Here is a 15,354-nt window from a genome sequence, read left to right on the forward strand (position 1 = left end):
TGTCGCGGTTCGTCAAGTGCACTAAATCACGACATCCAGAGTAAGTCAACTCTTTTCTTTTCTTTTTTTAACTCAATCTATTAAATTAATATTTATCTTTAAAGTACTCAATTTTCATGTCCACTTTTAAAAATGCACGTATACTCTAAAATTTTGTTAGTTTATAGAAAGAATTTTTTTCAACTTAAATATTTAAAAGAGTAGTATTTGTAATAAAAAGGGTAATACCCAAAACATTTTCATAGACATAGCACGTAGCTCAATTAATTAACAATCGCACTTCTAATCAACATGAGTACTAATGATTTACATGCGTACAAACATTGTTCGACCAAGATCACCGTGCATAGAAGCGATGAATTTAATTATTTAATTTATAATCTAACAAGATCAAGATACAGAGAATGTACTGATCTATAAGTGAATTCTCTCTTTCTCCAATTGTTCACCTATTTGCAATCTTTAATTTGGTACTTCTCAACTGAATTCAGTGGAGTAGGTGAATCGGAGATGATCCAATTCTTTTTAGTGTAGGGGTATTTTAGTCTAAAAAATGTAAAAAGACAAAAATACCCCTAAATTATAAGGGACCGGATACAATGAACTGGATATGATCTGTTTTCGAATTCAATGCCGAAGATTGGAAATATTTAATGCTAACCATATACATACAAGAGCATAATTAAGTATATATATGACATAATTTGAACTTTTTTTTTTTTTTTTTGGCCCTTTTAAGAGAGAGAACCTCAGTGAAAGTAATATTATTTAGCTGAAATAATACGATTACAACACAAGCTTTGTTAAAGTGCAAAACGACGTCTTGTGCACATTATTTATGTATTTATTCACTTCAATTGACGAACAAAGGATCACGGACTAGCTTGGTCTCTCTGAGTGAGTATTTCTGCAAAAAAAACACCAAATTTTTGTGGTTAATCAAGACATCTTATTACTAGAATTCAAGACTGTCTGATAAATAATTCAATATTATCACATTAATAAGGATTGATAATTAATAACCTTAAAACCTTTCCAAAGAGAAGCTATATATGACACCCGTTAAATCATCACTTATTTCAAAAACTTAAGTCGATAGAAAATAGTGAATTAATTCATTCACATGTAGGCTCAAATTTCCTCTAAAAAGTGAGATCTAACACGCGAAATATTTAATTGAAATGAGAAGTGAATAACAGATATAAAATTTGAATTTGAAATTTTTGTTCTAAAAGCTTAAACTGATAAAAAAAATAATTTTAATAATTTAATTAATATTCTAACAACATTTAATGTTGATAGGTTAATGTTACATGTCATTGCTACCTGATCAGCTTTGTAAGCTACGTTCGAAAGAGACGTGGGAGAATAATAAATTATATATACATACTTGGAAGTGAAATGGACCTAACTAATCATGGTCATATGCCTTGTAAGGTGACCATGATTTTATGTGTAATATCCTTCGCTAGTGTAGTTAAATAAATTCTCATTATTATATATACATGTTATAAAAAAACAAACTTTTTTACCATTTTATTGCATTAATTCCCTGGTAAAGTAACTTCTTATGATCTATAATAGCTAGTTCTGTTTTTCTCAAAACAAAAATATTAACAAACAATCCAAACGTATATAAAACACACACAAATACAATTTTCATCTTTAATTGGGCTGAAGAAATTTTTTGAATTGAAAGAGCATTTGACATTTATCCTTAAAACATGATAAATATAATGAATATGAAAATCATATAGTCTAAAGATAGCTGTCAATTTAATATATTGAATTATTGAAATTTCATTTAAACCAGGCCGAAAATAAAACTTTTTCCCAGCCGCACTGAAGAGACATGAATCAAATTTCTTATAGAAATATGTATGGATTAAGAGACAAACAAACAACGACTAAACAAGTGATCACATGCTTTTAACACATGTTAAATTCATATTTACTTTCCTTCATGCATTAAACATTTAAACTTACGGGTTTCCTCTGCCATATATAAAGCATGTATTCTTAAATGATCATGGACCTAAATCCAAGAACAGAAGTTTCTTTCGAATTGAGTTCAGCGTAAATCTCATTCTAACTCAGTTTATAAAACTGTCTTATTTTCTTAATTTGAGCATGAGTTTCTCACATACTAATAGAGACATACATGATAGTTTTATAGACGGTCTTTAAGAAAATTCTTCAAAAATTTATTTATGTCCTAAAAACATCATCAAAATAACATACTCGAAAGTGAGGTGGTCGCTAGCTTAGGAGGAGAATGGGGTGGATCATGCTTAGGATTAGCATGTGGACCGTCGTAGTCATCGACGACCAAATTCTTTTGACTCCCTGTAAACATGCAACCACTGTCATATATACATATATATATATATATACACAGATAGGTATGCCGGCCGCCATTGTTATGACGATCAAAGAATAACAGAGGATAATTAACATACCTAAAGGGGCTTCACGAGCAAAGCACATTACGGCAAAGGTAAGGAGGAGGAAGAAGAAGCACAGCCGAGCTTGAAAACCCATCTCTCTCTTTCACTCCTCCAGTACTGATGATCTCTTGCAGAAACTATGTGAAAATATGCTCATTTGCTTCCACTATTTGTATAGGAAAACTGGTTATGTGCTAAAGCATCGCAAATGGCCAACAGTAACTCCCATATTGTGATATTTGGAATCCACGAATGCCACGTGTTCCTAAAGAAAATTGCCACGTGGAAGTTGGAAAGTCAACATAAATTATCATTAATGATAAGAATCTAGCAGAGTTTAATTTCGAATCTAGATTATCTATTTTTAACTTTTCTGACAAACGACTTTAAACACCTATATTATCTATTCTTAACTATTAAGTTCGAACAAACAACTTAAATTTTGGAGTATTAACAGTTACAAATAGTTCAAATTTATCCTCTTAACAATCACCATATTTATCAATATTTTGAAAATTATAATTGATAATATAGTCAAATGTTAATATTTAATTTAAAATAATAGTTGAGATCTACAAACAATATACTCAATAAGAGTACGCCAAGGGCGAAACTAGAATTTTAGAAGGATGGGAACAAAATTGAAAACGTAAATTTTTTGGAAATTTTGGAAGCTCCAATTGCTGCATTTTCTTTGACTCTTTCTATTTAGTTATTTGGAAGACGATCCAAAATAAACAGGCATAGATCGGAACTGTAAACTACAATCGAATTTGAATCTATGGAAGCTTTGGTTTACACATTCCTCTTAGTCGAACCGCTATCTTTTTTCGAACCGCCTAAAGTTCAAACTAAAAAGATGAAATGATTTTTTATTATCTCAAATTGAAGTAAAGAGGCTCCCAAATAGAAATAACTAAAATTTAGAATAATTTTTTAAATTTTTGTGACATTTTATGAATTTTTTGGTGCCCGAAACCCTCCAAGGCCATGGGTGGTTCAAAATAGCTATAAGGTTATTTTGGCTATCCCCCTCCCTTTTCCCCTTTGACTAACTCCGTAACCAAAAAATACCAAAAAAAAACTCTTTATCCATCTAGTCATTTTGGCTCTGTTCAACAAGTTCTCTATTTTTGCTTAAAAATAACCTCTTTTTTTTTTTTTTTTTAAAGTTACTCACTTTTTCAAAACGCTAACATTTTGCCCTTTTATTTTAGCTATTCACCCACATTATTTTATTTAAACATTATTTCTTTTTCGAAGCACCATCATTCTAAAGTCATGTGCATGTCTTATCAGAATCAAAAAGTTACGTTAGAAAATATCGTAGCCGTTGGATGACCAAATTTTAACTAAAGTAACTAATTAAATATATCTACATTTTCACCCAAATTTACATCCCGCCAGCCAAAATAACTTATACACTGTGGCTTGTTATGCGCAATCTAAATCATTTGACGTCAGGGCAGCAATAGCCATGATGTTTTCCTTTTAAGTTTTAGAGTGACTACGCAAGGCTGCATTCATCGTACCAACCGTAGGATAAGCAGTACCTATGATGTTCATTGCTCCACAATAATTAAGGAGCAGCAACATCTTATACCGACTAACCAATAAGCATGAATCCAGGAGTCACATGCCACCCAATTGTGGCCACGATCAGAGATGCAGACTTCAGAACCAGGACACCACATTAGCCAAAACTGTGTGCCATCGCTGTGGCAAACAGGTAGGGCTAACAATTTGTGATCGCATATCGGATTTGAATTATGTCGATGCATGAATATAAGACTATATAAGTCAATCTTAACTCAACTCATTTAATTAAACGAGTCAAACTCATTAATCCTAACCCGCTAATTTTGAATTCGTGTCGAATTTGCGGGTATATTGAAAATTGCTAGTCCTCAAAAGAGTGGAACCAGTTAGCTCTGTCTCCAATGTGTCAAGAGATAAGAGACACCATTATGCATGAGTTAGGCCAGAACCTTCGTCAACTCCTTCTGATTGCTCAGATGTCTATCCTTAATTGTGTTTGCCGACCTAAAAAAACAGTTGATTAATTAATACTACAGCGCTGAGAGCATGATATCAGCATTCAGCATAGTCTTTCTCTTCCACTGAGAAGAGGCAGGGTTGAGAGTGACGCATCGCAATTCGCCCATGATGATGAAACTTCATATCTGCCCCAGTCAAAACCTTTTTCTCCTCTCCCGGGACCAATGTCGCATCACGTAAGGTCAATGCTAAAGCCACTACCACAGTACAGTGCCGCCACTAGAGCACAAGCTCATCAAATGTCGTGACATTGGTCCGTTTGAGTGCATGATGGGAATTGTGGTGCAAAATCTTGCATAAAATATGTGGTCTCAGATAGTTGTACTTCTATTTCTTTCCATTTGTGAATAAAATTACTACAAATTTCTTATAAATTGATGTGGTTATTTGCATGTCACTTCACATAAGCTACTAAAATATAAAGTGTCACGTAACAGTCCACACAGGCCATTCATTTCTATAAAATTTAAAATTATCATGTGAATTTGTAAAGGAATTGTTATAAAAACTGCAGGACCGAAGCATTATATTCCCAATTTAGGGTATGCAGAACAACAAAAAGATGTATGCCACTGAGACATAAATTCCATATCCGATTTTTAAAACTAGTCATGGTAATTTCAATCTCTGATATTTTAAATTAGTCACTATCTGCAGACCACCATACACCCAAGAACATGATCATAGAGCAGATCATCAACAAATAAACACATCAGCTCCACTAGCTGAGAAGATCTTTAACTTTAAAGGCACAAACCATTATCAATGGACAAGATACGCTAAAACGAGAGACTCATATATATGCTTAAAGTCAGTATTCTTCTACGATGATCGAGTTTAGTTGGTTCCTTGACCAATATTTTGCTTACACGAAATAAAAACTGAAAAGTTCTGAAAATGAGAACTCGGAAATGTCAACAAACATAAACACAAGACCTTAACAGAGTTCCATCATTCCAAAATCTGAATCTTCATCAATAATTTAAGTACATAACAGCAGCATAGATGTTTATAGCATGCTCATCATCTAACTGCTCCAAAATATCAAGATTCGTCATCACAAGTAGAAAAATGCAGTTTATAAGCACCGGACATGTCTATCCAATGGTCATCATCTTTTCTTAAAACCATATTTCTTACGTTCATAGAATAGATCTGTTTTGGCACTCCCCAAATTAACAATTTTGGGGCATCCATCCCTATCTTTCTCCTGCTGTGTACACTCTTTGCAATAGTAGGCATCAGAAATTCCCACTCCTCCACAGATAACACACCGACCCTGAAAGGATCCATAGTTGCATTCATCACATACTCGCACGAGTGTGCAAGGGCGCACATAGGAGTCGCAGATTACACACTTCCCATCACATTTCTCACAAAGTCGTCCAATGGCAATTCCTGGCTGTTTCCGGCACATAATCAAATCTGGGTGATGCTTGGCCATGCTTTCTGCAACAAGCTCTTAGTTCCTTTGATAAGTAAAGCTCTTAGTTCCTGAATAGAAATAAGTAAAGAGCACGTAAAAATCCATCCAAGGGGATACTTAAACAGGAATATCATCAGGAAGGCAGAAAAGCTCAAGTACAAAAAAAAAAGAAGAAAAGAAAGAAAGATAAACATAGAAAAGATTTTTATCAGCATTTCAATATCTAATAGGAATAAGTAACAAACACGTCCTCCAGAGAACAAAACCCATGCATAGCAGATTAATTTGTGGCATCAGAAACATAGCAAATAACATCAACTGACAGCTGACCATCATCTGACAACATACTCAATATAAAACATGCACTTTTCTCCACAATCATCCAGTCAAAGTAAAATTTTGTTAAAGAAATGTTAGTAAAAGAACAACTAGATGATAAAGTACAACTGAAATCCACAGGAAGCTGAGAATGGCAAAGGTCAGTCAAACTAAGGCCCTTCTCCAGAGCCATACTGCAAATCAGTACCCTTTTTTTATTTGTTTAAAAGCAAACCATATGCATTGCAAGCAGTAGATGTAATACATTTTTTCTAAAGTAAAACAGACTTCTTCTCTTAATTTCCACTTCTACTCCTCTATGCATCAGACAAATGCAACTAAACATGAAATTGGAATAAGTGATTAAAATTTTCATGCATAGTAAACATTTCTCCATATGTGAGCATTAAAATCTAGATACATGGTACAATATTCAAATATAGTTTGACAAGTTCCAAGTTCCATCAGAATCCTAACGCAAACCAGCAGTAACTCCACCACTTCCCATGGCAGATTAAAATCAGTGTCTAGATAAACTATATTTGTTTGCAGACAAATGACTGTCGACTGGCAATAGTAAACAATTTCAAACATTTGTCCAGGATCAAGAAATTCAACAATGAGATTTACAAGTACGCTTATGTTCATATTCATGCATGACTCGAGTTCAGCCAAATTCAAGAATGGCAGAAAAAACCCTCTTCACAGTTTGTATCGATCATTGCACTTCCAAAAACATGTGGACCATCAAACCAAGTAAGCGATAAAATTCAAGGGAGAAGCTAGTTAGAAATGCAATACATTTCCTTCTACACCTAATCACAAACCAGTCAAAAGTTTTTCACTAAGGGTTAACCTATCACCAGATTCACCACCATATAGCAGCAAAAACCTGCAACTACTTAAATCAATCACCTAAACCCTAAACTACTTAAATCGATCACCCTCGTCCAAGGGCCAATTTCTATAATAATGAAACCCATACGAGATACAGAGGAACAGGCTCTGCATCTCATATGGGTTTCTTCTTCTTCAATTATTATTTTTCTGACAGACAATTTATTTTGACAAACAATTTTTATTTTTTTACTTTCAAAACTCCAACTCACCGATGGCAAACCAGGATGTTCTCAGGCCCTCAGGTTCCAAGCAATATACAAAATTAACTGACTGTTACACGTGTGGTTGAGAGTTAAGCTGAAGATTCAAGAAGGGGCAGCTGGCAGTGTACGTGGCAGATGCAGAGGAGTGGCATGAATTATGGATTCTAGTTGGAATCCAGTAATTCAGTTTCACACGTGCTTTACAGTTACTGTTTCAAGATATCGTTTTGCTTTAAGCCTTCTGCGTTTCAATTGTTGTATAAATATAATTGATTGCAGTTGTAAAGTCAGTTTTGGACATTTGTTGAGTTCTGTTTGAACTAAGGAGACTCGCCATCTCGAATCGGCTTATTCAATACAATTCGTCATTCTTCTCTTCATCTCTTTCCTTCTTCTTCTTTTCTACAATTCTATTACCTATTCATGTAACAGTCAAGTTCTCTCACAGAAGTAACAAGTCTGTGACACTGACCTACCCCAAATTTGATTAAACGATTACAAATCCAGTTGATTTATGTATGAACTCAAACAATCATTTTTCTAGCCATCAAAAAGCCAAGTCAAACCACCAGCACATCCCCATTCTTCATATCACAGAAACCCATATCCCAGGTAACAACGTCCAAAATATAACAATTATTGTCAAAAATAAAAGAGACATATAAAACTTTAACAACACATGAACCATAAGACGCACGTTATTGATACATGGTCCACCATCAAATAGCTTGCGACAGTTCATAGAACTCCCTAAAACTTTTCCGCATGAGATTATAAAAAGTACTTAAAACCCTATCTAGTTTAAGAGCTCAACTCAACCCCAAGCGTCCCGCGCTCAGTGACGCTTAACGAACTCAATCCGCTTCCTCATACTTTGTTCGAGAATAACCCGAACACAGCTATATTTCACCCCGCAAATCCTCTGCGTCACTTCATCAAACAATTGGTACTCATCCTATGCCATTGCTTTACCTAAAAATCCTTAATCAATGAGAATACCAGGTAGCGCATTACTCAAACATACAACACAATGCAGCGACCCACACAACAGACACGTTCTTACTTTCGCATACACATACCCAAATACGACACTGTTTTAGAAATTCGTCAAATTTGTATTCTCTGCATCGAGTTTCTAGGGTTTTTGTTGGGAAAAAATACAAACAAACAATGAAAGTAATAAAGCCTAAAACAAAAACAAAAAGAGTACGAGAAAATACAAGAACTAACCTGCGCCGGGAGGCTCTAGCGTGCGCCAGGGGTTGAAGAACGCTGGCTGTTCTCCTGCTCCTTTTGGTAAACAATGAAGGAGCTGCCGGCTGCGGAGAAGGGTGTAGAAATAATAAATGTTGAAAATGTGAGAACCATCGAGAGTTTTCGGGCCGGATCTGGGGCGGGCTTTGACCCGCTTTAAAAATGTTCTTAACCCAACACGTTGTGAAATAATTGATTTGTATTGCTGTATTCCATGGCCCAGTCCAACTTTACGTTGAGAATTAAAAGTATTTCTTTTAATACTTAATATTAGATTTTAAAGATTTAACGGTATATATGTTGTTACATGCTAAATACGCTCAGCCGTAATATATTTATTATATTTATCATGAGGCATTATCTATATTGTTAAATACAATAACATTAAATGATGAGCATAAAATGACTCCATCCATTTCATTTGAAATGAAGAAAAAAAAAAAATCATATTTTCGAAGTTAAACCTATTTCCAATACATTAATTATCAATCTCGTTGATATGACGCAAATCCATAATTAAGATATTGCATTTGGATCGAAATCTCCGACAATTTTATGCTTGAAGTGCAAGGATGGTAGGGAATGAACAAGCTATTTGAGCACCTGCTCGAGAAGGTAGGCCCCTAATTAGGAAGAGGGACTCAACAAGAAGATTGTAAGACAAGAAAATGATCAAAATCTTGAATTGTAGGGGATTTGAATCCACATTTATTCAATTAATTTTTATTTTTATTTTTACTCTTTGACTCTTTGACTTTAGGAGCAAAGCATCGAAGGAGCATAAGAGTGTCAAAAACAGAGTTGAGTTAAACAAACATATAGAACAGATGTCCATAAGCTATTTTGTGTTTTTGGAATAGAGATTTTTAGCAATTTTGCTAGGGGCTGTCCTACATTGGGGCTAGGGGGGGCCTGGCCCCCCCAAGCTCCAAAATTATCCCCTAAAAAAAAAAAATTTCACCAAAAAAATAAATAAATTAAAATTTTTCCCCTTAATTTTTTAATTTTTTTAGTTTTATCCCCTCAAATTTATTTTTTTTCGATTTGGCCCCTCCATTTTTACAAGCCTGGGTCCGCCACTGAATTTTGCTCTTCAGATTGTTAGCAATTTTGATAATAAATATAAAAGAATTCTTATAAAGCTCACATGTCCGAATAGGTTTCAGGCAACCTTCTTACATAGTAAGACAAATAAATCTTATAAAAAAAATTTTATATTTATTGTTCGAATTATTAACGACAAGAACAGATCACTCCACGAAGTCGGAGCTCCAACTTCCAAGGACAAGTAGAACGAGACAGAAAGACCTTTGGGTTTAAGCTTACGGAGGCCTCTTAACAGCAATGGGCTTCAACGATGTTGTCCCATTGCGGGCTCCGGTCTGCTTTGTGGTTGCCTCTCGTTTGTTGTGGGAAGAAAATCATTTCCCAAAGGATATAATTTTGTTTGTGGGCTTTTCTTTTTATCGTCTTTTTAGGTGACACCATGTTGTGGTGGTATAAGAAGTGGGATTAAGTCACTCCAATTCTAAAGATTCAGTTAGTTTATTTTAAATGAATGGTCTAAATGAGCCATATAAACCTTTAAAAAATAAATAAAAAGGCAAAATAATACGGGGTGGTCGGACCACCTCTTGAAGTAGTCGGTTATCTCCTTTAGAAGTGGTCAATCACCATTTTAAGGGTAATTACATTTTCCCCCATGAACTACAAAAAAATACGCGATACCCACATGAATTACCAATTCGACCAAAATAGAGCATCCAACTATCAACTTTACACATTTTGCCCCCTTCCGTCAGTCAGACCCGTTAACATGGACAGAATATGCCGATTTTGAACGTTAATTTTGATTAAAAGACAAAAATGCCCTCAATTGATAAAAAAAAATAAAAAAAAAAATGCTGCTTTATTTTCATTTTCTTCCTATTTTCCCCTATGAACTACCACCATTTTTCAACATGCCTCCATGTAAAACAGCACGTGACGGTCACGTGACCCGTTGACTTACGGAAGGGGGAAAATGGTTGTCTTTAGTAGTTGAATGCTCTATTTTGGTCGAATTGGTTGTTCATGGGGGTATCGCACATTTTTTGGTAGTTCATGAGGGGGGAAAAGATAATTACCCTACCATTTTATCTTTTGAGTGGGTGGTCAGCAACCTCAATGATAGTTATGATGTTCGGTCCATCACAACCATTATCACAGAGGTAGCCGACCACCCCCTTGAGGGTGAGGGGTTGGTCAGCCACCTCCCCTTGAGTCATCGGGGGTGGTCGCACCATCTCTTAGTCATTGGGGATGGTGTGATGTGACCATTTTCGAAGTTTTTACGGGTGGCTGCAATACACTTCAAAAAAGAGTCTGATCATCTCTTTAGGGTTTTTTTTTTCTTCAAAATTTACGTGGTTCAATTCATATCCTTAATTTTGAATGTTTAGATTGGATATCTTTGAAGTTTTAGTCTCATGCACTTCCCAAGAATTATAGGATCTCAATCCTAAAAGTGGGTTGTGTAATTTATCTTGTTACAATTAAACAGGCCTCTAGGCCATTCCACGATGTAGAATGAGAAACTTCCAGCAGTTAACAGTCTTGAGCGAAAGGAGACGATTTTGGTGGACAAGGTGGAAAAAGGTATTAAGTTGCTTTTTTTTTTTTTTTTTTATCTTTATTCTTTGAAATTAATTTTGCAAGAAATTAAGAGTACTGAAAGTCTATAGTCTGAGTTTTTGTAGTTCCACTTTTCTTGAATAAAAAAATGTAAAGACAAAAAGAAAAAGAAAGGTAAACCTTCATACGTTTCTCATCGTGTAAACTTCAAAAAGTTACATTAAATAAAATCATAAAAAAAAAAAAAAAAAAAAAAAAAAAAAAAAAACTAAACACAAATCACAACTTATGAACTGCTTCAAAAGTCATGAGGTTAAAAAGTTTATTTTTCAGGCCTTTCAACGTGATATTTTTACCTATGCCAAGCAAAGGCTGCAGGTTAAAAGAAATGTTTTTATAATATAAGACAAAGCTTAAAAGCTTCAAATATAGACGTACAAGCAACTACAATGAACTCCAATGATAACGTTAAGTTCTGTAACTCATCAAATAACCCCAAAAGTCATAGCCTCACTCACTCAAATCTCTCAAAAGAGCAGTTCTATATATATAACCAAAAAGAATCTCCTATATCACTAAATAAAACCACTTTTAAATGAGGAAAATTATCCGGACAAAGTTTTCCTTTAAATTAGGTCGGAGGAAATTTTTTCAATTCAGTCTATTAAACTACATATGTCCTTAAAACATGTAATTATCATATGCATTTTTAATAGGATTAATAAGACACTTGAGAGTGTTTTAAAGATACATTTCAATTTAATAAACTGAGTGGTTGTTGTTGTTTTCAACTGAGGGTTTAGATAAGTTCGCCTTAATCCATGTCATTTTGCTTCTGTAACCACTTTGTGTGGCCCTTTGAGACGACCATGTCACTTGTTTGACCCATTTTCTAACCTTTGTTTATATTTTCGCACTGTTATATTTCGTTTTGGGTTTATAATTGGGGAGCCCACCTATTTTTTGTCTATAGGGTCGCTCACTTTCTCTTCTTTTCAGATCAGGAGTTAAAAAAATCTTTCTTTATAACCCTTTTCTTTATTTAATTAAAAAACAAAAGAACAAAAAAAAAGAAAAAAAAAGAAAAAAAAAAGATAATAATAATAATAATAATAATAATAATAATAATAATAATAATAATAATAATAAGCTGAGTGGAAAGAATTTTCATCCATCCCATTGTGAAAGAAAATTTTGTCCAAATGACCCCATTGAAGCATGCTTGCCCTCTAGAGGGATCGGCCGGCTTATATCTATTTTGTTCATTAGAGGCATCCTGTTTGTCTCTACGTGCCACATGTGAGATGCATGGGTGGGTTCATGTATAATACATGCTACATAGATGATAGAGCAGGCCTCATGCAAATATTGGATAGTTGGATTAAAGGATTTTTCCTATATATACATAATACTATTGGTGTTCTGTCTCGAATTTCATTTCCAGTACTTTGACAAAAAAATTGAGGAAAAATTTCGCTTATAACTCTGAATATTTTATCACTTTTATAAAAGGGTACTCAAATTTAAAAAAATATCAATTTAGAATATTCATCTTTCAATTTTTTTCAATTTCAACTCTCAGTTAGAATTTTTCATTAAATACTATCAAAATTCTTAAAATACCCCTGTGCTTATTTTTTATTTTTATTTTTATTTTTTAAAAAAGTCAAAGATTCAAGCATAGGTAATTTTGCAAATTCCGTTGAATTATGACAAACACATAAATCATAGCAATTTCTTTTTTCTTTTTTTTCCTAAAAAAAGATGGGCATTTTAGAAATTTTAACAGGATTTAATGAAAAATTCTAACGAAAGATTGAAATTGAAAAAATTGAAATATGAATACCCTAAATTGACAATTTTTAAAGTTTGAGTACCATTTTGCAAAAGAGATGAAAGATGAAGTTTTACCAAAATTTCATGATTATTGTTGTTTTTCTTTGGGATAACTTTACAAAAGAGTATCGAATTATACGCCGTTTTGAGATAAATGTACTAAACTAGCAAACGTCTCAAACTAAGGTATCCACGTTTTCAAACATCTCACTTAAGGGTACTCCGTTAGGATTTGCTGCCAAAATTCTCAAAATACCATTTTTTTTTTTTAAAAAAAAAAAAATTATAAAATTTTCAAAGATTCAGGCATGAGTATTTTTGCAAATTCTGTTAAATTATGACCAACACCTAAATCCTATCATTTTTCCTAAAAAAAAAATAGGGGTATTTTGGGTACTCCGTTAGGATTTAACAACAAATTCTAATGAAATATCCTTAAATGAGACGTTTGAAAATGTAAATACTCTAATTTGAGACATTTGTTAATTTAGTACTCTTATCTCAAAACGGCGTATAATTCAATATCCTTTTATAGAGCTATCCCTTTTTCTTTCTTTGAGGAAGCATCCTTTTCAGGTTAGCTTAAGAAAAATGAAGTTATTTGTCCCTCAAGGGTATATATATAGAGTAGTGATTCACTAACACCTAAATATACAACTTTTCACCACTTTGTCTATGTGGCAAGGTGATCCCCCACTTTAATTTTTTTAAAAAAAATAAAAAAAACTCAAAAAGTAGTGGGGGATCACCTTACCACATAGACAAGGTGGTGAAAAAATTGTATATTTAGATGGCATTGAATCATTATTCATATATATATATATATATATATATATATATATATGTATATATATATATATGGTTATAGAAATCATAGTTTAAGATAATAAGGTTATAAGAGATAGGGATATAGATGTAAGATTCCAAGACGTGCTTGCGATTCCGAATTTACGGTTTGGTATTAGGCTAGCTGTTGTTAGGGTACAGTTTTTACAAATTGTGGCGGCAGTTTGTTACGTAGTAGATGGGACAAAGGACGGGAATAAAAGAGTCCTACTTCTCTTTGTTATTTGGTTATTATACGTACTTTGCTATTTAATTATTATTTATTTATTGAAATCTATCTTTAAGTACGGTATAGAGAGATACTATAATTTATTATCTTTAAATGGTTGTATATTATCTTTATTAATAGTTGTTATCTTTAAGTAATTTATTATTTAGGTACAGATCATGAAACAAAGTCTTAACTCTCAGAAGCTAAAGTATTCGCGAAGAGTAATGTTATAACGAGAACTAGACTCTAGGGGTTTTATTGTGTCCTTTCAAATGCCATGCATGTAAAGGGTTGTAAGCCCCGCCACCACATGACAAGCATTTAAGGAACCATTCATATAGTCTCCTATGAAAAAAGGACACACATCTCAAGGTAGTTAGGACTTAGGAGGAACTTCTCTCCTCTCGCTCTCTGTTCAGTTTTTATTTGAAAAACATTATTAACTTAAGTACCGGAAGCGCTTTCGGTCTCCGAAATTAACAGTTTCTGGTGACTTTTTCTCTCATTTTGCAGGTGAGTCGTCGCCAATCCGGCCGTCCAAAAAAAAATTGCTTAGTTAAGTTTCAACTTTTGACTACTATTCCTGCGTGAGTAATTTGTTAGGAAAATTGAAAGGAAAAGGTTGCTGTAATGTAATCTTGATGACGATCGAAATTGGTCGGGATTGACTTCCTACACAATGTATCCCTTTCATACTTCCCTTTGGAGAATGCACTTTATTTCTATAAATTAAGAAAACGACGTGGTTAGAAAAGAAAACCTTAGATCTTCGTGAAGAGACATAAACTTTTTTATGTTCTTATTATAAATTCATGACTTTCGTAATGATTGATAAATGTTAAAAATATTGTTAGAATTTCTCCCTAAGTGCCTTCTGATTTGAGAAAATGTTAGAATTTCTCCTTAAGTGCCTTCTGGTTTGAGAAAATGTTTCCAGTACGTGGTTTCCCTTGCTTATTTTGAAAAAACACACAAATAAGTATAGAGATGGCTTCTCTTTTTATATATAGATTATAAAATTGTGATAGTCTGATATATATTATTTGAAATTGACGTTTGCACTCTTTTGAAGTTGAAAGAAGATCACCTTTCGAGTATAAGATGAGATTTTGGTACCCTAATCATTGGAAAAGGTACAAGATCTAGTTGGGGTCAAATTAAACAGCTTCTTTATGGATAAAAAAGCTTAGGCCAATTATTTGTATTTGCATGCAACTTTAGACGTAGTGATCAACTCTTTTT

General features: G+C 33.6%; 1 protein-coding gene and 1 long non-coding RNA gene across 2 annotated transcripts; both read right to left on the reverse strand.

The window, feature by feature from the left end:
- Nucleotides 1–749: 749 nt before the first annotated feature.
- Nucleotides 750–2,635, reverse strand: LOC133878692 (uncharacterized). The gene is made up of 3 exons (XR_009901953.1): nt 2,460–2,635; nt 2,242–2,346; nt 750–907 (listed from the first exon to the last, which is right to left on the reverse strand). It is a non-coding gene; the product is annotated as an uncharacterized LOC133878692 (long non-coding RNA).
- Nucleotides 2,636–5,280: 2,645 nt separating this feature from the next.
- On the reverse strand, nt 5,281–8,723 carry LOC133878050 (PHD finger-like domain-containing protein 5A). The gene is made up of 2 exons (XM_062316539.1): nt 8,583–8,723; nt 5,281–5,999 (listed from the first exon to the last, which is right to left on the reverse strand). The coding sequence occupies exon 2, from the start codon at nt 5,947–5,949 to the stop codon at nt 5,617–5,619; it is 333 nt and encodes a 110-aa protein (XP_062172523.1). The 5' UTR covers nt 5,950–5,999; nt 8,583–8,723; the 3' UTR covers nt 5,281–5,616.
- Between the last annotated feature and the right edge of the window lie 6,631 nt (nt 8,724–15,354).

The sequence above is a fragment of the Alnus glutinosa genome, chromosome 9 (assembly GCF_958979055.1).
Source record: "Alnus glutinosa chromosome 9, dhAlnGlut1.1, whole genome shotgun sequence".
Taxonomy (NCBI): Eukaryota; Viridiplantae; Streptophyta; class Magnoliopsida; order Fagales; family Betulaceae; genus Alnus; species Alnus glutinosa.